Below are 24,151 nucleotides of genomic sequence, written 5' to 3' on the forward strand. Positions count from 1 at the left end.
AACATCTCCATGTACGTGGTGGAATCGTTCCTAATTTGACGAGGCCTCAGTACGTATTTGCAATGGAAAAACGGAGGAAGAGTTCATGTGTACCTTGCTGCGCCATCGTCGAGCACGTCGTGGGCGACGGTCGCGGTGGCTTCCGGAGGCGGCGGCGGCGTAGGCGGAGATGGGCAGGGAGGCGCGGGGCCATGGCCAGTCGCCGCCTTCACTTTGGTCCTTTTTCGGACCCGAACTCTTCGGTCTCGCACGGACGGCCTTCGGCTTCACCGTCGACCCACCACCGGTGACCGCCCCTGCACCGGCTTGCGGGAGCAGATGCGTTCCCGCGCGCCGCCTCTTCGCCGCAGTCGTCGACGAGACCGCGGGGGTCACAGGGGTGGGAGCGGTGGCCGGGATTGTTTGTGGAGCGCCGGAAGCTCCGGCGACCACGGGAGAGGGTGCCGGCGCCGGCGGGGTAGCAACAGCGGCCGGCGGGGTCGATTCGAGACTCATCGGGGAAAAATCGGAGGGTGGCGGCGCAGAGGAAGCGAGGGCGCACGGATCGAGTCAGGGCGGCGGCAGTTGGGACGAGCTGAAGGTTCCCTCGCGCGCAAATTAGGGATTGTGTTCGGGCTGCGTTCGGTTCGCTCCGTCGGCCCCTACAAATACAGGCCGACGGAGCGAACCGAACGCAACCCGAAAAATTATTTTCGGTTTTGGGCCGTTTTCGGTCACTGATCGGCGCCGTTTTTCGCCCCGAACCCGTAAAACGGCGGTTCGGTTTTGGACCTTTTACGGGCTGTTAGAGATGCTCTAACCAAGTGAGCTAGGCTCACTTCTTAGCAAAATCAAGTTTTAACGGTGTGTTTTAGCAAATGTCGGAAAATAACGGTGTCCCATAGCAAATTTTCCATTTTCTTTTATGTCGCCTCTAATTTGTTTCTTTTTTCTTTTTAAATTTTTCAAAAAATCTAAACATTTTCTTAATAGCGATTTTTTAAAATCTGAATATTTTTAAAAAATTAACATTTTTCAAAATTTAAATATTTTCTAAATTTGGAATATTTTTTAGATTGATTTTTGAGGAAAAAAATCAAAATTTGAATATTTTTCGAGATTGAACATTTTGAAAAACATTTTTTTATTTTTTCCAAGTTTTTGAATAAAGAACGTTGAAGTGTTCAAAAAATTATTTGTGAGGCTTTCAAAAATGTTTCTTCATTCGAAACAATGCTGATGTTAATTTGAAAATTTTCACGGTTAAAAAATGCATTCATGTTTTAAAAAAACAATGCTTAATACAAAAACTAAAAACATAACAGGAAATAAAAATGAAAACACGGTTCTGCTTGAGAATTGCATTTCTCTGCGTGCTTCTGCATGAGAGGTGTGGGCAGCTCACGGTGGACATGTATATCGAGCTAGGATGTACCGATGCCGCGGTACATGGTTCATGGATGTAGATCGATCAATGTAATGTTGCTGATCATAGTGTCGAGGCCCACATGGTGCTTCTCGACATTTTCGCTGCATGCAGATTTATGGATGATTGTGATGGTCCCCTTTGAGGTAGAAATTCAAGCTTGCGTGGAGGGCCTGGACTTGGCGATTCACCGCACATCATGTTCCCAATTATAGTAGAGACCGTCTTTTTCCACTTTGTAGAGGCCGTTAATTCTACCCAGGATATATTACCCTTTCTTCGTTAGGTGTCGGAGATTAGAACCCTTTGTAATCAAGAGCGTGAGTGTGTTTTTGTAGAAGTGGAACAATGGTAGGTTATGGTTAGTCATGATCTTGCAAATTATGCAAGTTATCCCGACCCGCCGCGCGCGTGGCTTCTTGGGGAAGAAGGACGAATGGACGATATATATCCCATGCATTTTACGTGGCCACTCGGCACTAGCTCTCGTCCAGCCATATGTGAACGACAGGTAAACCGCAGGCTTGCACATGCACGTGCCTCACGTCTACACGCATATATATCTGTATCTCTTTGTCTCACACCAAATGCCGTCTCGATCGGTCGGGTCAGAATTTTCTCTGCATGCAGCAACTGAAGGACCTTCATCCACACACTAATTTTAAGTTGGGGCGTAGCTGATAGTCTATATATACACATGTAAGGTATGCGTGCCAAATCGATCGCTCCACTATCACACATTCATGTGGTATATCAGAGGCCACGTGAGTAAACTTATCGTCTCATCTAGACTGGTAGAGCAATAGATCATGAGGCCTCCTCCTCCGCCGCCGCCGCGTCCTCGTTCGCCTGGGCCGCCGCCTGAATCGCCGCCACGTCGGCGATGAAGCGGGCCCTGTCCCTAGCCACCTCCGGCACCGCTTCGTTCCTGGCGGCGATGGCGGCCTGCAGCTCCCGGTTCTCCTGCTCGACCCGCACGGGAGAAGGGCCCCTACGCTGGAGCGAGTCCAGGTCGGAGCACATTAACCCCCGAGCTATGGCCATCGCATAGCTGTGGGCTTCCTCCTCCGCCACCCAAGCCTGACGGCGCTGGGCGTCCCCAGCCAGGGACTCGAAGGACGCGAGTAGAACCCGCTGGTCGCCGGCACACTCGAAGCGGCTGGGCACGGGGGGTCGTCGTCCGAGATGTCATGGATGACGGCGTCCGCCGGAGGGGCCGCGATGGCCGCCCGCGCCTCCGCGAGCTCGGCCCTAGCGTCGGCGAGCTCGGCCATGGCGTTGGCGATCTCCGCCCTGGTCGTCGCGAGGCGCCCTTCCGCGCGCTCTGCCGCCTCCGCCACCGCCTCCGCAACCTCCGCCTCCGCCGCCTCCAGGTCCAGCTGCTGGGTCTCAACGCCGGCGGCGGCTACCTCCTCCTCCTCCTCCTCTGGGTGGAGCTGGCGGCACATGTGAACAACGTGCTCCCACTTAATGTGGTCGGTCATGGATGGATGGATTAGCTTGAGGTGTGCCCGTCGCCCCCGCCGGTGTCCACCATATATAGCCACGGCGGGGCGGGAAACGGCGTTCGCTCGCAGGTCGTTTCCCCCGCGCGCGAAACGCCGGCGAAACTTGCCAATGTATTGGGCACGCACGGGAACGATCATGGTCGTGCGGGAACGATCGTCGTCGCGAGGAAACAATTAATCTCCGACGGCAGTCCTCGACGGGACGTAAAACGCCATTAACGAGCTTGACACCGTCCCCGGTTAAAAAAATACGTCCGCACCGCTGAAGGTATCCCAAACGCAAACGATCGTCCTGGGCCACATCGCGTCCGCGGGCCGACGCAAACGAACATTTCGGACGTCCGAAATGCGTCGGCCCGCTGGAGATGCCCTTACTTAAAAAAAGAGAGCAATAGAGCATGCATGATGCACGTGCATATCCCTCTCTCAGCTTTTCAAGCAAGTGTCCTCATCATTTATAAGAGCACACACCCAGCTCAGAGCTAGCGTCGCGTCGGAATACAAATCAACACGCGGTCGAACTGAAGCTAAAGGCCATCGATGGAGAACAGGCCGGCCGCGCGCGGGGAAGAAGATGATGAGAGCAAGGTTCCTCTGCTGGGGCCTGCTTGGCCGCCGGCGGACACCGATATGCGGAGCGGCGGAGGAATATTTCGAGATGAAAAGGAAGCGTTGGGGCGGCGGCTGGTGGAGGAGAACCGGAAGCTGTGGGCGGTGGCGGGGCCGTCCATTTGCACGCGCTTCTCCACCTTTGGCCTCACCATCATCAGCCAGGCCTTCATCGGCCACATCGGACCTACCGAGCTCGCCGCCTACGCGCTCGTCTCCACAGTCCTCATGCGCTTCAGCATCGGCGTCCTGGTACATATATAACTTGCATTTCTATATATACCGGCCATGTAAGAGCTAGTTATCTTCTCCTTATTTCATCGATTGATATTTTTTCCATTGCTATTCTTCGTTCGTTCTAGCTAGTGCCTTTTAGGTGTTAGCTAGCTGTGGTGGTTTGTGCTGCCGTTTTGTAAGACGAATTACGGGACTCGTTCGAATAAAATTTTGTTGTTGGATCGTTGTAAAGCTAGAATCACCTGACCTAAGTTAAAAATAATAATCCGAAATCACATTTCTATGATTCTGAAAGTTATGAAAAAAATCACATATGCAGGTTTCTTCATATATCGATAACAGTTCGTCATGTACCTGTTCTCATGGAGAGCTGACTATGAAAAAATAATTAGGTGATTATTCCGTTGTTTCTTCATTCTGGTGCAATTTTTAATTAATAAACATAGTTATATCATCCACAAATTTACGCAAAATAAAGTTAGGAGGTTCATCAACCCAAATACAACTCTTAAATCGCAAAAAAAATAGTACACCAATTCTTACTAGAAAAAAAAACTAGCTATACTAATCCCATCCTGCGCATGTGTGTACAGCCACGTAGCAGTTGACTGGGTGGTATTTGTGGCCACTGTTGTACTATGGATTCCTGCCTTCCGGCGCGAGGGTTGAAAATGAAAGGAAAATTTTCCTTCTGTTTTTGAAGAATAAAGAAATGGAGGGTCAAATACGGTATTTGGAGGAAAAAAACGAAAACGGTCAAATCATAAACGGAAACGGAAAAGAAAACGAGGGAGCCCTTTCCGATGGAAAGGGAAACGGGAGAGGAAATTCCGGAAAAATAAATACGAAAAATTTCCAGAAACATAACTTGAGAGGCCCGTGCATTTAGTAGGCCTACGTTTACACATGAAACTGAGCTTGGCCACGTATCAAGTTCACTAATTACTCTAACTCTAATCACTTCGTATAATTACGTGTGCATGCAGCCGGTAAACTATGTGTGTTACTTTATATTGAATTGCCGCTTGTCGAAGTTAAGTGATATATCTTATCTTATTATTTGTTTATTTATGTGTGTCTTTCAGCCTACAAATCAAGGTATTATATGGTGCATTGTGTTGTGGTAAATATCCATTTTCGTAGCGTTATCCGCTACGTATCTGTTATGTATTCATATCCGATGATTTACGTTTTCATATTCGTTTCCGGAGTTTCTGATTCCATTTTCGATTCCGACAAGATAGAGGAAAACAAAAAAGATAAAGCATGTTTCCGTCCGTTTCCGTTTCATTTTCAACCGTACATCCGGGTGTGTTTCGAATAGAAGTTAGTTGCACTACACATGCGCAAAAAAAAACTGTGTGGAGTATTAATAACACGATTAATTGTGTGCAAGATCTCTCTTGACCTTGTATAACTTTATTTTTTGACAGTGATCTTGTATTTAAAATCGGGGGAAGTACTAATTTTTTGACAGTGGCCTTGCACTCCGTATTTAAAATCGGAGGAACACTAATTAACGGTACACATGTGTGCATTACAGATGGGCATGGCGAGTGCGTTGGAGACGTTGTGCGGGCAGTCCTACGGCGCCAGGCAGTACCACATGCTCGGAATCTACCTGCAACGCTCATGGATCATCCTCTTCGCCTCTGCCGTCGTCATGCTTCCCATCTACCTCTTCACCTCCCCGCTCCTCGTATTCCTCGGCCAGGACCCCGCCATCTGCGCCGTAGCCGGCACCATCGCCCTTTGGTACATCCCCATCATGCTCTCGAGTGTTTGGTCCTACACGCTCCAGATGTACCTGCAGGCACAGAGCAAGAACGCCATTATCACCTACCTCGCCTTTCTCAACCTCGGCATCCACCTCCTCCTCTCCTGGCTAGCTACGTCTAGGTTCAACCTCGGCCTCGCCGGGGTCATGGCCTCCAATATTATTGCTGTGTGGATCCCTGTGTTTGGGCAGCTTGCATTTGTATTTTTCGGTGGATGCCCTCGTACGTGGACGGGGTTCTCATCAGCTGCATTTGCCGATCTTGGCGCCGTCTTCAAGCTCTCCATGTCTTCAGGTGTGATGCTTTGGTAAGTAAGAATCTAAATCAAAATTGTCAGGGTAGGGTATATGAGACTAGGTATGGCTGGCTGCTCCTTCATCTTTAACCTTAAGAAAAGTAATACCCTTTTGTATTTGCAGTTTGGAAATGTGGTACAACACAATATTGGTTCTCCTCACCGGGAATATGAGAAATGCACAGATTGCACTTGACGCTCTTTCAATATGGTAATACATAGTCAGTACTAACTCATTAGTATCAGACCCCGCTTAATCAGTTAGTGTTCTCGACATTACTTCCACATGACATTGTCTTATTTGTTGTTCCTTTTGGCCTCACATGCATATACACAAAGTAATTAAGCATTGTCATGGTTTGTATTTGTGAAATGTGTAGTCTTAACATCAATGGATGGGAGCTGATGATTTCTGTCGGATTTCTAGGAGCAACAGGGTATAACTTTTTGATATTCAGCATGTTGTTCATCGATTGGCTGCTCATGTGATAAAATCATGAGTATTTCCCCAAACAAACATGTCATGACACCCACTGAGTGTTAATTACAGAGTGCGAGTGGCAAATGAACTTGGTGCTGGAAGCGCAAGAAGGGCCAAGTTCGCCATTGTTAACGTGGTCGTCACATCCTTCTTGATTGGATCCGTGTTATTCGTGTTCTTCCTTTTCTTCCGGGGGAGCATCGCCTACATGTTTACCGAGAGCCGGGCGGTAGCTGATGCTGTCGCGGACCTTTCACCTCTCCTGGCGTTCTCTATCCTGCTGAACAGTGTCCAACCAGTGTTATCAGGTCAGCTTCAGCATTTTACTGTAACTTCTAAGTAATAAGGTAGACGCACAGAACACAAAAACAGCACGAGAACTATCCTATGACAGATAAGTTTGTTAGATCTGAACATAAGCCTTGTTCCATTACCTGCAGGAGTTGCTGTCGGGGCGGGCTGGCAAAGTGTGGTCGCATATGTTAACATCGCATCATACTATTTGATTGGTATCCCACTCGGGGTAGTACTAGGTTATGTTGTTGGCATTCATGTAAAGGTAATCAGATCTATGGCATTTTCTTATTTGTCAGTTAGTCCCTGGGACCATTACATTTGTGCATTGTCTTCTACCTGATATTTGTTTGTAGCTAAATGTTTTTTCTTCTGCTTATGTAGGGCATTTGGATTGGGATGCTGGTGGGAACAATGGTCCAAACTATTGTGCTTGTGATCATAACACTTAAGACTGACTGGGAAAAACAGGTACATAATTAACCATGATCAATATGTTGCTCAACTATTGCATCTAACTTGGCTGCCGTAGTCCATAGATCAGGGAATTCAGATTGGAGTACTAAATTACGGGACTTTTATTCCCTCTTGTTTTTGCAGGTAAAGGTTGCTCATGAGAGACTGAAGAGATGGTACATGGACGAGGACACAAGATTGCAAGGTTCAACTGGAAAATAGTCCATCCCGAGATCCTTTCAGGGACTAAGCTCACATCTATCAGCATCTCAAGAACAAATTGGCGCAACTTCAGTATAAGTATATGATTAGTTTGATGTCCTTTTGTCTAATTCCTCCCAGTGAAAGCCACTGGCTATCTGATACTCTTGAATTCCTGATGTCATATGTCGTCTCTGCTTGTTGGGTTGGGTGGGTTATCAACGAATTTCACACGGTGCAATTCCTCCTAAATTCGAATGACAATACTACCAGAGCATCATGGTCCGCAATCTTTCGTTCTTTTGCATTGAGAATTGCAGGCTTGAAACAAAGCGAGATAAACTTCTGAAGAAAAAATTACAGGATTTTGTACAGAGTTAAGCTAAGACGACGGTGATATGGTAAAACCTACTAACCAAATTCATTGTCGTCGGCCTATGCTAAGCTGCGCGAGACGGCCGGCAATATCCCCTCCGGCGGCGGCGGCCCCTTCCGCCTCGGCCACGCGCAGCCCCGCGAGCCTTTCAGCGACACCGTCCAGGGCGGCGAGCGCCGCCGTGACCGGGGAGATGGCGCCGCAGAACGCGGCGCAGGCGGCCTCGTCGAGGAAGCAGAGCGCGAACTCGTTGCCGGACCCGGATTCCGTCCAGGAGAGAGTGGATCCATCCAGCCTCTCGAAGGCGTCGCCGGGGAGGATCGGGTACGCGAAGATGATCCGCTGGTGGGGGTGGCCGTCGGGGCCGGAGTACATGATGATGGAGTGGCCCTGCGGGCGGAGTACCTTTACGGCGGCGTAGGCAGCGCCGAGGTTGCACCATTCGCCGTCGCCGTCGCCGCGGTGCAGGAGCTGGGCGGCGTAGGAAGCGTCGGTGGCCATCGGATCGAGGGACTGGGGAGATAAGGAAACCCTGCTATGTGCTGCCTCGACTTTGATTTGTCCATAAGAGAGAGCATGTCTAACAGCCCCCGTATTTTTTTCGCCCCTTAAAACGCGAGTAGAGGGCCCTATATCCTGTTTTTACGGGTCTAAAAATGTTTTACGGGGTGGGAATACGGGTTCTGCTAGCTCGTCCGAGTTTCCGGCCCCTCAAAACAGGGTTTTAGACAGCAATTTGCACAATAATTTCAGATCAAACATAGCACATCCAAAATATGTGATGCATAATTCATAGTTTTAACATCACAACGCGATCATAGGCAATGTTCAAGCCACGGAAGTTCCTAAATGTGATCAACCATCAACGAGTCCATCGCCACCGGCGCCACCACTCGCCGGAGACTCACCTTGAGCACGAGCTTGACGCGCAGCCTTCTTCCTCGCAATGATGTCCGCCTTGGTCTCGTCTCCACCACGCCACTCGATCCTCGTCCATGCCGTCGGTGCGCATCATCATGATATCCCTCTCCTCGGCCAAGAGCTCCTTCATGGCCTTGGCTTCTTTGAGTGCGATCATCTTCATGTCAAGCTCGGCCTTCAACTTGGCATCTTCCCGCCTTGCTTGCACCTTGGCAAGCTTCACCTCCTTCTTCTTCTCGGTGATGAGGAGCTTGGTCTCCAACGTCTTCATCGTCAATGCCTCCTTGGACTTCATGAGTTGATCCAACTTCTCCGTAAGCTAGCTGCTTCGAGTTCTACCTTGACCCTCTCCTTGGCCTTCTTGTTGCCCTCGGCTTGCCGGTGTTTCTCCCACTCATGTTCTCCGCTTCATCATCCATGGTGAGCAGTGCCTCCTTCTTGCACTTTGGCTCGTTGTCCATCAACTTCCACTTAGGAAGATGTTGAAGGATGGAAAAGCAATGATGAAATTGAAATTCCTTGTTCTTCGAGCCGGCCATGTCCTTGTACCGTGCTTGAGCATACTTGGGCTGCACAACAATAGTATGTGATGTTTCCACATCATCAACACATAATATGGATAGCATGTGATGTTTCCACATCATCAACATAAGGAAAACTTACATAGTCCTCCGACACGCATCCACTAGGGGGGTTGTCGGCCACTTGATCCATGGCAGCACTCCAACGAGAACAAGCCGGTTTGATGATGTTCCATCGGCCTTCAAGGGAGCGGTAGGATCTGTCTGCCATGCTCTTCGTGCGAGGCTTCAGCTGGTGGTACAGATTGATACGTCCCAAACGTATCTATAATTTCTTATGTTCCATGCTACTTTTATGATGATACTCACATGTTTTATACACATTATATGTCATATTTATGCATTTTCCGGCACTAACCTATTGACGAGATGCCGAAGAGCCAGCTTGTCGTTTCACGTTGCTTTTGGTTTCGTAAATCCTAGTAAGGAAATATTCTCGGAATTGGACGAAATCAACGCACAGGGTCCTATTTTTGCACGAAGCTTCCAGAAGTCCGAGGGAGAGACGAAGTGGGGCCACGAGGCGCCACCACAATAGGGCGGCACGGCCAGCAAGGGGCCCGCGCGGCCCTGTTGTGTGGGGCCCCCGTGGCGCCTCCTGACATGCCCTTCCGCCTAATTAAAGCCTCCGTCGCGAAACCCCCAGTACCGAGAGCCACGATACGGAAAACCTTACAGAGACGCCGCCGCCGCCAATCCCATCTCGGGGGATTCAGGAGATCGCCTCCGGCACCCTGCCGGAGAGGGGAATCATCTCCCGGAGGTCTCTTCATCGCCATGATCGCCTCCGGATCGAAGTGTGAGTAGTTCACCCCTGGACTATGGGTCCATAGCAGTAGCTAGATGGACATCTTCTCCCCATTGTGCTATCATGTTAGATCTTGTGAGCTGCCTATCATGATCAAGATCATCTATTTGTAATCCTTCATGTTGTGTTTGTTGGGATCCGATGGATATTGAATACTATGTCAAGTTGATTATCAATCTATCATATATGTTATTTATGTTCTTGCATGCTCTCCGTTGCTAGTAGAGGCTCTGGCCAAGTTGATACTTGTGACTCCAAGAGGGAGTATTTATGCTCGATAGTGGGTTCATGCCTCCATTTAATCTGGGACAATGACAGAAAGTTCTAAGGTTGTGGATGTGCTTTTGCCACTAGGGATAAAACATCGATGCTTTGTGTAAGGATATTTGTGTTGATTACATTACGCACCATACTTAATGCAATTGTCTGTTGTTTACAACTTAATACCGGGAGGGGTTCGGATGATAACCCGAAGGTGCACTTTTTAGGCATAGATGCATGCCGGATAGCGGTCTATGTACTTTGTCGTAATGCCCCGATTAAATCTCATAGTACTCATCATGATATATGTATGTGCATTGTTATGCCTTCTTTATTTGTCAATTGCCCAACCGTAATTTGTTCACCCAACATCTCGCTATCTTATGGGAGAGACACCGCTAGTGAACCGTGGACCCCGGTCCTATTCTTTACATCCGAAATACAAACCGCCGCAATTGTTCTTTACTCGTTCTTCGCAAACAACCATCATCATCCACAGTATACATCTATTCCTTTATTTACGAGCAAGTCGGTGAGATTGACAACCTCGCCGTTACGTTGGGACAAAATTCCGTGATTGTGTTGTGCAGGTTCCACGTTGGCGCCGAATCCCCGGTGTTGCGCCGCACTACACTCCACCACCAACAACTTTCAACGTGCTTCTTGGCTCCTACTGGTTCGATAACCTTGGTTTCTTATCGAGGGAAAACTTGCTGCCGTGCGCATCATACCTTCCTCTTGGGGTTCCCAACGGACGTGTCATCTACGCGCATCAAGATCGTTTTCTGGCGCCGTTGCCGGGGAGATCAAGACACGCTGCAAGGGGAGTCTCCACTTCCAATCTCTTTACTTTGTTTTTGTCTTGCTTTATTTTATTTACTACTTTGTTTGCTGCACTTATATCAAAACACAAAAAAATTAGTTGCTAGCTTTACTTTATTTACCGTCTTGTTCTCTATATCGAAAACACAAAAAAATTAGTTACTTGCATTTACTTTATTTAGTTTGCTTTATTTACTACTGCTAAAAATGAGTAATCCAGAAGTTGAAGTTCGTTCCTTTAAGAAACAAGGTGGAGAAAGTTTTAAAGATGCTTGGTATAGAATTAGTGATGCTCATCATAGGTGCATTAAGAAACACTCTACTATTATACTACTCAGGAACTTTTATGTTGGTATCTCTAGCTGGAATAGGTATGTTCTTGATACTCTTGTGGGAGGTAATTTCCTAGGCACTCCGGCTTTAGAAGCTAGTTGCATTATTGAGAGTCTAGTTGGAATACCACCTGTTAATGAAGCTAAAACTGAAATCTCTCTTGAAGATGTCATGAAAAAGTTGGAAGCCATAGAGAAAGATCTTCCAAGTATTGAGACTAAATTGGGAATATTACTTAATAGCACTGATAAACTTGATAAATCTCTAGGTGGAATTAATGAGAGATTTGTTGTTTTAGAAACTTGTGCTACTCATGATAATCGAACCCATAGGATTAGTGAACTTGAAGAAGCTATGGGAACCTTGGGTTCAACTTTTTCTTCTCTTAAGTTTAAGGAGAAAGCTTATGTGGGTAAGGAGCAAAAGTTTATGTATGTCTCTAAAGTGCCTAAACCAAAAAATTATTATTATAGGCCTAAAATTGAAAAAGTCCTTAGTACCACTACGGATGGGGGAGCTATTGATGTTAATGCTTCATCTCTTGATAATACTTGATACACACTTTCTGCGCCTAGCTGAAAGGCGTTAAAGAAAAGCGCTTATGGGAGACAACCCATCATTTTACTTCTGCACTTTATTTTATATTTGAGTCTTGGAAGTTGTTTACTACTGTAGCAACCTCTCCTTATCTTTATTTTATTGCATTGTTGTCCCAAGTAAAGTCTTTGATAGTAAAGCCAATACTAGATTTGGATTGTCGCGCAGAATGCAGTTTCTTGCTGTCACGAATTTCGACCTGCCTCTCTGTAGGTAGCTCAGAAAAATCTGCCAATTTACGTGCGTGATCCACAGATATGGACGCAACTTTCATTCAATTTGGGCATTTTCATCTGAGCAAGTATGGTGCCACTTTAAAATTCGTCTTTACGAACCGTTCGCTTTTGACAGATTCTGCCTTTTATTTCGCATTGCCTCGTTTTGCTATGTTAGATGGATTTCTTTGTTCCATTAACTTTCAGTAGCTTTGTGCAATGTCCGAAGTGTTAAAAATGATTATGTCACCTCTGAATATATGAATTATGCACTCGACCCTCTAATGAGTTTGTTTCGAGTTTGGTGTGGAGGAAGTTTTCAAGGGTCAAGAGAGGAGGATGATACAATATGATCAAGAAGAGTGAAAAGTCAAAGATTGGGGATGCCCCCGTGGTTCATCCCTGCATATTTTAAGAAGACTCAAGCGTCTAAGCTTGGGGATGCCCAAGGCATCCCTTCTTCATCGACAACTTATCAGGTTCCTCTAGTGAAACTATATTTTTATTCCGTCACATCTTATGTGCTTTACTTGGAGCGTCTGTTTGTTTTTATTTTTGTTTTTGTTTGAATAAATTGGATCCTAGCATTCTTTGTTTGGGAGAGAGACACGCTCCGATGTTTCGTATGAACATATATGTTCTTAGCTTTATCTTTAATGTTCATTGCGAAAGTTGAACTACTTCATTCATTTTTATATGGTTGGAAACGGAAAATGCCGCATGTGGTAAATGGTTTAATGTCTTGAATAATGTGATACTTGGCAATTGTTGTGCTCATATAAATCTTGTTTAAGCTCTTGCATCATGTACCTTGTACTCATTAATGAATAACTACATAGAGCTTGTTAAAATTTGGTTTGCATGATTGATCTCTAGAGTCTAGATATTTTCTGGTTGAGGTGTTTGAACAACAAGGAGACAATGTAAAGTCTTATAATAGCTATAATATGTTCATATGTGAGCTTTGCTGCACCTTTTATACTTGAGTTTGCTTCAAACAACCTTGCTAGCCTAGCCTTGTATTGAGAGGAATTCTTCTCATGCATCCAAATCCTTGAGCCAATAACCATGCCATTTGTGTCCACCATACCTACCTACCACATGGTATTTCTCCGCCATTCCAAAGTAAATTACTTGAGTGCTACCTTTAAAATTTCTGTTCTTTACCTTTGCAATATATAGCTCATGAGACAAAATAGCTTAAAACTATCGTGGTGAAGAATATGTACTTATGTGTCTTATTTCTTAGTAAGTTGCTTGTTGAGCGGTAACCATGTTTTCTGGGGACGCCATCAACTCTTTTACCTTTGTTGAATATCATGTGAGTTGCTATGCATGTTCGTCTTGTCTCGAAGTAAGGGCGGTTTTCACAACCAAATGGTTTGAGTATGCATACCGTTAGAGAAGAACATTGGGCCGCTAACTAAAGCCATGATTCATGGTGGAAGTTTCAGCTTTGGACAGCTAATCCTCAATCTCTTATGAGAATAATAACTGCTTGTTAAATGCTTATGCATTAAAGAGGAGTCCATTATCTCGTTGTCTATGTTGTCCCGTATGGATGTCTAAGTTGAGAATAATCAAAAGCGAGAAATCCAATACGAGCTTTCTCCTTAGACCTTTGTACAGTGGTCTGATACGTCTCCGACGTATCGATAATTTCTTATGTTCCATGCCACATTATTGATGATATCTACATGTTTTATACACATTATATGTCGTATTTATGCATTTTCCGGCACTAACCTATTAACGAGATGCCGAAGAGCCAGTTGCTGTTTTCTGCTGTTTTTGGTTTTAGAAATCCTAGTAAGGAAATATTCTTGGAATTGGACGAAATCAACGCCCATGGTCCTATTTTTGCACGAAGCTTCCAGAAGACCGAGGGGGAAAGGAAGTGGGGCCACGAGGCGCCGCCACAACAGGGCGGTGCGGCCCGCGCCCCGGCCGCGCGGCCTCGGTGTGTGGGGCCCTCGTGTGGCCCCCGCGTTGCCCTTCCGCCTACTTAAAGCCTTCGTCGCGAAACCCCCAGCATCGAGAGCCACGATACGGAAAACCTTCCGCAGACGCCGCCGCCAATCCCATCTCGGGGATTCTGGAGATCACCTCCGCACCCCGCCGGAGAGGGGAATCATCTCCCGGAGGACTCTTCACCGCCATGGTCGCCTCCGGAATGATGAGTGAGTAGTTCACCCTCGGACTATGGGTCCATAGCAGTAGCTAGATGGTTGTCTTCTCCTCATGTGCTTCATTGTCTGGATCTTGTGAGCTGCCTAACATGATCAAGATCATCTATCCGTAATTCTATATGTTGTGTTTGTCGGGATCCGATGGATAGAGAATACTATGTTATGTTGATTATCAATCTATTACCTATGTGTTGTTTATGATCTTGCATGCTCTCCGTTATTAGTAGAGGCTCGGCCAAGTTTTTGCTCTTAACTCCAAGAGGGAGTATTTATGCTCGATAGTGGGTTCATGCCTCCATTAAATCTGGGACGAAGTGACGTGAAGTTCTAAGGTTGTGGATATGTCGTTGCCACTAGGGATAAAACATTGATGCTATGTTCGAGGATGTAGTTATTGATTACATTACGCACCATACTTAATGCAATTGTCTCGTTGTTTTGCAACTTAATACCGGAAGGGGTTCGGATGATAACTCGAAGGTGGACTTTTTAGGCATAGATGCATGCTGGATAGCGGTCTATGTACTTTGTCGTAATGCCCAATTAAATCTCACAATATTCATCATATCATGTATGTGCATTGTCATGCTCTCTTTATTTGTCAATTGCCCGACCGTAATTTGTTCACCCAACATGCTATTTATCTTATGGGAGAGACACCTCTAGTGAACTGTGGACCCCGGTCCATTCTTTTACATCGAATACAAATCTGCCGCTATTGTTCTACCGTTCTTTGCAAACAATCATCATCCACACTATACATCTAATCCTTTGTTACAAAGCAAGCCGGTGAGATTGACAACCTCATCTGTTTCGTTGGGGCAAAGTACTTTGGTTGTGTTGTGCAGTTCCACGTTGGCGCCGGAATCTCCGGTGTTGCGCCGCACTACATCCCGCCGCCATCAACCTTCAACGTGCTTCTTGGCTCCTCCTGGTTCGATAAACCTTGGTTTCTTTCTGAGGGAAAACTTGCCGCCGTACGCATCACACCTTCCTCTTGGGGTTCCCAACGGACGCGTGCTGTACGCGTATCAGCGGCATAGAGGTACCCCTTTGTGACACTTGGTTGAAACATATGCTATGCAATGATAATCCGTGTTAACCCAAACTAATTAGGACAAGGTGCGAGCACTATTAGTATACTATGCATGAGGCTTGCAACTTATAAGATGTCTTATACATAACTCATATGCTTTATTACTACCGTTGACAAAATTGTTTCTTGTTTTCAAAATGAAAAGCTCTAGCACAAATATAGTAATCAATGCTTCCTCTCGCGAAGGGCCTATCTTCTACTTTATTGTTGAGTCGGTTTGCCTATTCTTTCTATCCTGCAGCAAACACTTGTGTCAACTGTGTGCAATGATTCTTACATGTTTACTTATTGCACTTGTTATATTGCTTTATGTTGACAATTATCCATGAGATATATATGTTGAAGTTGAAAGCAACCGCTAATTTTTTTATCTTTCTTTGTGTTGCTTCAATGCTTTTACTTTGAATTTATTGCTTTATGAGTAACTCTTATGAAAGTCTTATTGATGCTTGTCTTGAAAGTATTATTCATGAAAAGTCTTTGCTATATGATTAATTAGTTTACTCATTATCTTCATCATTGCTTCGAATCGCTGCATTCATCTCATATGCTTTACAATAGTATGATCAAGACTATGATAGCATGTCACTTCAGAAATTATCTTTGTTATCGTTTACCTACTCGAGGGCGAGTAGGAACTAAGCTTGGGGATGCTTGATACGTCCCAAACGTATCTATAATTTCTTATGTTCCATGCTACTTTTATGATGATACTCACATGTTTTATACACATTATATGTCATATTTATGCATTTTCCGGCACTAACCTATTGACGAGATGCCAAAGAGCCGCTTGTCGTTTTCCGCTGTTTTTGGTTTCGTAAATCCTAGTAAGGAAATATTCTCGAAATTGGACGAAATCAACGCCTGTGGTCCTATTTTTGCACGAAGCTTCCGTAAGTCCGAGGGAGAGACGAAGTGGGGCCACGAGGCGCCGCCACAATAGGGCGGCGCGACCAGCAAGGGGCCCGCGCGGCCCTGTTGTGTGGGGCCCCCGTGGCGCCTCCTGACCTGCCCTTCCGCCTACTTAAAGCCTCCATCGCGAAACCCCCAGTACCGAGAGCTACGATACGGAAAACCTTACAGAGACGCCGCCGCCGCCAATCCCATCTCGGGGGATTCAGGAGATCGCCTCCGGCACCCTGCCGGAGAGGGGAATCATCTCCCGGAGGTCTCTTCATCGCCATGATCGCCTCCGGATCGCCTATTTTCTCACGAAGCTTCCAGAAGTCCGAAGACGAAACGAAGTGGGGCCACAGGGGAGCCAAACCCTAGGGCGGCGCGCCCCCCTTGGCCGCGCCGCCTCGTCATCCGGGGCCCCCGTGCCCCCTCTCGACTTGCCCTTCCGCCTACTTAAAGCCTCCGTGACGAAACTTCCAGCACCGAGAGCCACGATACGGAAAACCCATCGAGACGCCGTCGCCGCCGATCCCATCTCGGGGATCCCGGAGATCGCTTCTCCGGCACCCTGCCGGAGAGGGGAATCATCTCCCGGAGGACTCTACACCGCCATGGTCGCCTCCGGAGTGATGAGTGAGTAGTCTACCCCTGGACTATGGGTCCATAGCAGTAGCTAGATGGTCGTCTTCTCCCCATTGTGCTATCATGTTAGATCTTGTGAGCTGCCTATCATGATCAAGATCATCTATTTGTAATCCTTCATGTTGTGTTTGTTGGGATCCGATGGATATTGAATACTATGTCAAGTTGATTATCAATCTATCATATATGTTATTTATGTTCTTGCATGCTCTCCGTTGCTAGTAGAGGCTCGGCCAAGTTGATACTTGTGACTCCAAGAGGGAGTATTTATGCTCGATAGTGGGTCCATGCCTCCATTAAATCCGGGACAAGTGATGTAAAGTTCTAATGTTGTGGATGTGCCGTTGCCACTAGGGATAAAACATCGATGCTTTGTCTAAGGATATTTGTGTTGATTACATTACGCACCATACTTAATGCAATTGTCTCGTTGTTTACAACTTAATACTGGAGGGGGTTCGGATGATAACCCGAAGGTGGACTTTTTAGGCATAGATGCATGCTGGATAGCGGTCTATGTACTTTATCGTAATGCCCTGATTAAATCTCATAGTACTCATCATGGTATATGTATGTGCATTGTTATGCCTTCTTTATTTGTCAATTGCCCAACTGTAATTTGTTCACCCAACATCCGCTATCTTATGGGAGAGACACCGCTAGTGAACCGTGGACCCCGGTCCTATTCTTTACATCTGAAATACAAACTCGCCGCAATTGTTGTTTACTCGTTCTTCGCAAACAACCATCATCATCCACACTATACATCTAATCCTTTGTTTACAAGCAAGTCGGTGAGATTGACAACCTCGCTGTTACGTTGGGACAAAGTTCTGTGATTGTGTTGTGCAGTGTTCCACGTTGGCGCCGGAATCCCCGGTGTTGCGCCGCACTACACTCCGCCACCAACAACCTTCAACGTGCTTCTTGGCTCCTACTGGTTCGATAACCTTGGTTTCTTACTGAGGGAAAACTTGCTGCTGTGCGCATCATACCTTCCTCTTGGGGTTCCCAACGGACGTGTCATCTACGCGCATCACAGATCCTCAATGCGCTGCCAATAGCGCTTGCCGCCTTGGTCCACTCCGGTGCACGCATCCATCCCCACCTTGCTCCAAGCACGGACCAAGATGGCGTCTTCGATCTCGCTGTAGTTCGCCGTGCGTGGCTTCGGCGTCGACGAAGAACCGGCGGCAGCCGAATCAACCTCAACCACCTCCTCCTCGTCACCCTCGTCCTCCTCCTCGTCATCAATCTCTTCGACGTTGCACTCCCCATCGAATGCATCGATACCGGTGTCCAAATTCACCGCGGAATTGTTGAGCATGTCCATGTAGGATGTTGTGGACTCAAGATCGAACACCTTGTCTACGTCCATGGTGGGTGGCGGCGGCGCGGGCAGCGCATCGGACGGAAAGGAGTGAGGAGAGGGCGTGGCCTTGGAGGGCGGTGGAGGCGCGAGGCCGATGCGGCTGATTGCCTTTGTCCGCACCTTGGCCGGCGCGGCGCCCCTCGGCCCGGCCGCCTTGGTCTTCATCCTGCCCACCTTCTTGGCAGCCGACGGGGCTTCGGCCGGCGAAGCTGCGGCCGGCGAAGCTGCCGCCGCCGCAGGAGCTTCGAAGAATTGCTTCGGAAACCTCTTCCTCTTCGACGGGATGGTGGCGGAGATCATGGCCGACACGACGCCGGCGTTTGGCGCACCTCCGACGGGGACATCGACCACCGCGGCCGAAGGAGATGCATCGCCGGCGGTAGGCGGCTCTTGCGGACGATCCATGGCAGCGGGATCCGGCCGGGAAGGGCGCGACGGAGGAGATCGGGCGGCGGCAGCGGCGGTTGGAATTCAGCGAAACCCTTCGCGCGCAGTGGAGTGGGCGATACCGGTTTGGCCCTCTATCCCCGCTTCCACTCCGCACAAGTAGGGGGCGACGACCCGCCCCGTAATCGAAAACAGGAAAAAACGATGCGGGGGCCGTTTTTACGGGGCGTGCTAGACGGCCGGGTAGAGCCGAAACCCGTATATCGGTGGTTATTATACGGGTTTGCCCCTTTTAAGGGATCTGTTAGACATGCTCTAATAACCAGTGCCTCTCGCCACTTTGCCTCAACACCTCAAACCCAAATTATGTGTGATTCATTGCATTTTACAAAAGTTTGTGCGTGTTCCAAATTTTGAACCAAAAAAGTGATGGAGAAATATAAACGAGCGCATTGTCGGAATAAAGTTTTACAAAGTTGTAAGGGCGACCGGACTATCCACTATTCACATATAAAAGAGCTTAGTTGTCCCACCCACTGCGGTGGGTAGTACACCATCTCGGCGGAGTACACTCCATGGTGTTGGCCCTGACGGCGTGGCAGCTTCGGACGAGGACTCCATGGTTAAGGCGATGAGGAGCAAGGCGGTGGTGAACCTCAACTTTACACGTATGAATAAAAGTTCTAAATCTTTTTTAGCCTTCCCAACACCACTTATTACCAATAATTTAAGTAATGTGGGTCTTTCCTTGGGTAATTTAGTTAGTACTATTTCTGTTTCAGCTACTGCTCTTAGACGTATGGAGTTTGACAGATTAAAAGTCGCTACAGTGTCTTTGAACAAGCCCGATAACTCTCTATCTGATGATGATGATGATGCGGATGTGTACGCCGTCTCAGACGGTCAACTTCTCACGCATCTAGTTGGAGAGGTATCAGAGGTTGGTCTGGATGATGATACGTTGGGTTCATGTTTCGAAATGCAAGCAACGAAACGTAAATCCAGAACTTCCTCCATTAAGCATAATGCTTCGCCTAATAAAAAGGCCTAAAGTGAATAAATCTCCAATTGTTTCTAAACGAATGACATGTTTAAGAATAGCAGAGGTCTAAAAGACTTGGCAAAATACTTACATATTGTGGAATTGCTCAATAAGTTTTATAAATCGCCTTTCAAGCGGGGAAGACTTTGTTTGGGTATCCTGCCCACCTCGGGGGCGTTCTCCTGCTAGATGGGATCCGAGATTCGATTATGGAGATTTTAGATAATTCTGGGGGTAATTTTCATATAAAACTTCACATCCGAAATAAATCTGATAATTTAATTTGGAGCTTGGTATCTGTCTATGGGGCTACCTAGGATGGTGCTAAGCCTGCTTTTTTTCGTGAGTTGGTTAATCTAGCAAATGATAACCCATACCCTATTATTATAGGAGGGGATTTCAATTTTCTTAGATACCCTCAGGAGAAGAGCAAGGGCAGGTTTGACAATCATTGACCTTTCCTATTCAATGATGTCATCGACAGCTTGGACTTTAGAGAGATTTCAATGGTTGGGAGACAATTTACATGGGCAAATAGTCTCCCAGAGCCCACATATGAGAAATTGAACCGTCTACTCATGGACTCACATTGGGAATCGAAATTCCCTCTAGTCTCGGTACGTGTTCTTCCTCGAATTGAAGCTTTGCTGGATCATGCTTCTATTTTATTTACACTGGGAATCCAACTCCACAGCGTAGACCCCCATTCGAATTTGAGTTGGGATGGCTATGTAGGGAAGGGTTCTTGGATATGATTAAATTCGTATGGGACAAGCCAATGGCCGGGAACACCCCAATCCTAAGGTGAAATAACAAATTACGCTCTGTGCGTAGATACCTTGGGGGTGGTCTAGGCATCTAACTGGGCAGCTCAAAAAAAGAGAAACTTAGCCTATCATCTAATATTGATGATCTGGAGGCTCTTGCTGAGGTAAGGCCATTGCCAATGCATGAGATTGAACTTAAAAATCAATACAATGCTAAGTTAGTTGGCCTACTTAGCGAGGAGGAACTCAAGTGGTATCAGAGATCTAAGTCTTAATTCTTGTTGGAAGGAGATTCGAATACGAGATACTTTCATAATGTTGCCAATGGTAGGCACAGAAAGTAACTCATTTATTCTCTAGTACAAGAGGAGGGCGTGATAGAAGGTCACGAGCAGCTAAAGTCCTATAGTACATCATAATATAAATGTTTGTTTGGCGCACCAGGGGAATCTGACATATCCATGGATGAATCCAGGATTGCTGATATTCCCCAAGTGTCTCCAGAAGAAAACGCGATTCCGTCAGCCCCTTATTCTGAGGAGGAGATACAAAAAGTGGTCTTTGAAGTGGAGCATAATAAAGTGCCAGGTCCTGATGGTTTTCCGGCTGAATTTTATCAGTCTTTCTGGGATATTATCAAGCATGATTTATTGGAGCTCTTCCGGGAACTCCATGTGGGTCAATTGGATTTGTTCCGCATCAACCTTGGTGAAATTATCCTCTACCAAAAAGCTCTGATGCGGAATGCATTTAACAACATAGGCCAATATGTCTGCTTAATGTTTGTTTTAAAAAAATTACCAAATTCGCTACTATTAGACTCAATTCAGTGGCAGATCATGTGGTCCATCCATCCCAGATTGTGTTTGTGCAAGGAAGACACATTCTAGATGGTGTTGTCACTTTGCATGAAATAGTTCATGAGATGTGTCGGAAAAAGTTGAATGGGGTTATTCTTAAAATCGACTTTGAAAAAGCTTAGGATAAAGTTAAATGGTCTTTTCTTCAACACACACTCAGACTGAAAGGATTTTCAGATGAGTGGTGCGCTCTTGTAAATAACTTTGTTTTCGGTTGAAGTGTTGCCCTTAAGGTCCATTATGATATTGGTCGATACTTCCAGATGAAAAAAGGTTTGAGGCAAGGGAATCCGCTATCTCCAATGTTATTTAACATTATTGTGGATATGCTTGCAATTATAATTGAGCGAGCGAAGGTTGATGGCCAGATTGAAGGAGTAGTCCCTCATCTTGTGGATGGGGGATTATCTGTTCTTCAGTATGCCGATGATACAAATCTATTTATGGATCATGACTTGGAAAAAGCACGAAATCTGAAGTTAATTCTTACAACATTCGAGCAGTTGTTAGGTCTTAAGATTAATTTCCATAAAAGTGAATTGTTCTGTTTTGGTGAGGCCAAAAACGGTGCCAACCTATATGCCGAGTTATTCAGATGTGGGTTTGGTTGTTTTCCGATTAGGTATCTCGGTATTCCGATTCATTATTGGAGACTGACGTTGGCTGAATGGAAACTTGTTGAGGAAAGACTACAAAAACATCTTAGTAGCTGGAAAGGCAAATTACTGTCTCTTGGGGGGACTGTATATGATTTCCTTCTTCCACCTTCCCAAATGTATCTTACATAGATTGAATTATCTCCGATCAAGATTCTTTTGGCAATGGGATAATGAGAAGAAAACATCTCGGTTGACAAGATGGAGTGTTATCTGTTGTCCAAAAGATCAAGGTGGACTTGGTGTTCATGATATCGAAGTTAAAAACAGGACCTTGCTAGGTAAATGGCTGGCTAGGTTGTTAACTGAGGATGGTATATGGCAGCAGCTATTACGGAAAAAGTATGTGGGTTCAAAGCGGTATCTCAGGTCTATTGGAAACCGGGGGATTCACACTTTTGCGCTGTCATTATGGCGACTAAGAATCACTTTTTGTCCATATGATTCGTTCTCCATAAAGAATGGGGCGGAGATTAGGTTCTGGGAAGATAGATGGTTGGGAACAACTACTCTTCGAGAATAATATCCAGCCTTATACAATGTTCGTCACAAGTGAGATACCTTGCATAAGGTTATGGAAAATTCTCCACCCGCTATGACGTTCAGGCGTGATCATACTGGCCCCCGTCTAACTTGTTGGAATGAATTGCTACAGAGGTTAGCTTCAATACAACTAGTTCAGGGGGCTGATGAATTCCGATGGAGCCTTACCAAGAACGGTGTGTTCTCAGTCAACTCCATATATAAGGTGCTTACCATTTTCATTCAACCGATTGTCAATAATAAATCCATCTGAAAAATGAAGATACCGCTAAAAACAAAAGTCTTTGCGTGGTATCTTCGTGTCGGGGTGTGATTCTAACCAAAGACAACCTTGTTAAACGTAACTGCCACGACTGTAAGAAATGTGTTTTTTTTGTCATGAATACGAGACAATGAAACACCTTTTCTTCAAATATCGGGTTGATAGATCTATATGGTCAATCATTCAGTTGTGTTCTACCTTATACCCACCTCGTAGTATTGCAAATATTTTTAGCAATTGGTTAAATGGGGTGGATCCTAGGTATAAAACGCTAATCAGAGTGGGTGCGATTATCGTTGTATGGTCGCTACCAATGTACGGCTTTGCTCCGTTCATGGTCGACACTTCAATGATTGGAGGACCGAGACCTCTTTACGAAGGTATCTACACGGTTGAAGAATACGGTCAATGAGTTTATTTTCCAACATGGGTGGCTGCATAATAGGCGGATTGAAGCCAATAAAGGTTTGTCTAGTTGGTTCTTTTTTGTCTTTCTTTATAAGTTAATTTTGTTCCAAATTTGATACTTGAATGGTTGTGTGCATCTTAGTTATGCAGAGGCTGGGTGTAATGCTTAAAATATTTGAGTAAGGAAGTGCCCTTTATCGAAAAAGAGTTGCTTTTGTTGTTGGTGGCGCTGGCAGCACAGCTGCGACAAACATTACTAGTGATGATGGTGTTGTTGTTGATGGCGGTGGTATTGGCAATGACTCTCCTTCTTCTTGATCTAATAAGGTTTTCTTTGAAAACTTCCGTGCATCGCTTACTGCCTCGTCTAGACTATTCATTTGTTTCGAAAACTCTGTTGTTATTTTGAACTATCTATGCCTTAATTTTGGAAGTTGATGTCTCGGGCTTAAACCATGTTTGTGTTGAAAACCCTAATATGTGGTATACCTAGGTAGAACCGATCTATTTTACATGTACGGCAAAACAAATTGTGGAAATTGTGGTACTGATATGCGGAATCTATTCTGCCGTGTCACTTTTCGCACCATAAAAAGCCGTACACCACATTCTTTTTTTTAACATACACCACATTCGGCAATATGTGGTTCGGCGGGATGTGGTATCTAGAGATGTTAGCAGACATAAGAAACTAATCTATCAGGCAGTTTGTGATATACTACCTCCAACCCAAAGATTAAGCCTTATTTTTTTCAAAGTCAAACCATGTAAAGTTTTGCCAAATTTTTAGAAGAATATATCAACAAATATAATAATTTGTAGATAACATACGGATATATATTTTATTAT

At 45.9% G+C, this 24,151-nt stretch overlaps 2 protein-coding genes across 2 annotated transcripts; one reads left to right on the forward strand and one right to left on the reverse strand.

Annotated features, from left to right (window-relative positions):
- Positions 1-3,478: 3,478 nt before the first annotated feature.
- On the forward strand, positions 3,479-7,435 carry LOC124701017 (protein DETOXIFICATION 21-like). Its single transcript, XM_047233077.1, has 8 exons — positions 3,479-3,774; positions 5,303-5,844; positions 5,957-6,043; positions 6,213-6,269; positions 6,383-6,621; positions 6,754-6,872; positions 6,992-7,078; positions 7,208-7,435. Exons 1-8 carry the CDS (start codon positions 3,544-3,546, stop codon positions 7,283-7,285), a joined length of 1,440 nt encoding a protein of 479 aa, XP_047089033.1. The 5' UTR covers positions 3,479-3,543; the 3' UTR covers positions 7,286-7,435.
- Positions 7,436-7,553: 118 nt separating this feature from the next.
- On the reverse strand, positions 7,554-8,141 carry LOC124701018. The gene has a single exon (XM_047233078.1). The coding sequence runs from the start codon at positions 8,139-8,141 to the stop codon at positions 7,686-7,688; it is 456 nt and encodes a 151-aa protein (XP_047089034.1). The 3' UTR covers positions 7,554-7,685.
- Between the last annotated feature and the right edge of the window lie 16,010 nt (positions 8,142-24,151).

This window comes from Lolium rigidum, chromosome 3, assembly GCF_022539505.1.
Source record: "Lolium rigidum isolate FL_2022 chromosome 3, APGP_CSIRO_Lrig_0.1, whole genome shotgun sequence".
NCBI lineage: Eukaryota > Viridiplantae > Streptophyta > Magnoliopsida > Poales > Poaceae > Lolium > Lolium rigidum.

Bases quoted from the DNA above. Each gene is read 5' to 3' on its own strand.
- LOC124701017 (XM_047233077.1), top strand. From the start codon at position 3,544: ATGCGGAGCGGCGGAGGAATATTTCGAGATGAAAAGGAAGCGTTGGGG. The intron at 6,622-6,753 runs GTCAGCTTCAGC...CATTACCTGCAG, and splicing joins TGTCCAACCAGTGTTATCAG to GAGTTGCTGTCGGGGCGGGC. The intron at 7,079-7,207 runs GTACATAATTAA...TTGTTTTTGCAG, and splicing joins AGACTGACTGGGAAAAACAG to GTAAAGGTTGCTCATGAGAG.
- LOC124701018 (XM_047233078.1), bottom strand. From the start codon at position 8,141: ATGGCCACCGACGCTTCCTACGCCGCCCAGCTCCTGCACCGCGGCGAC.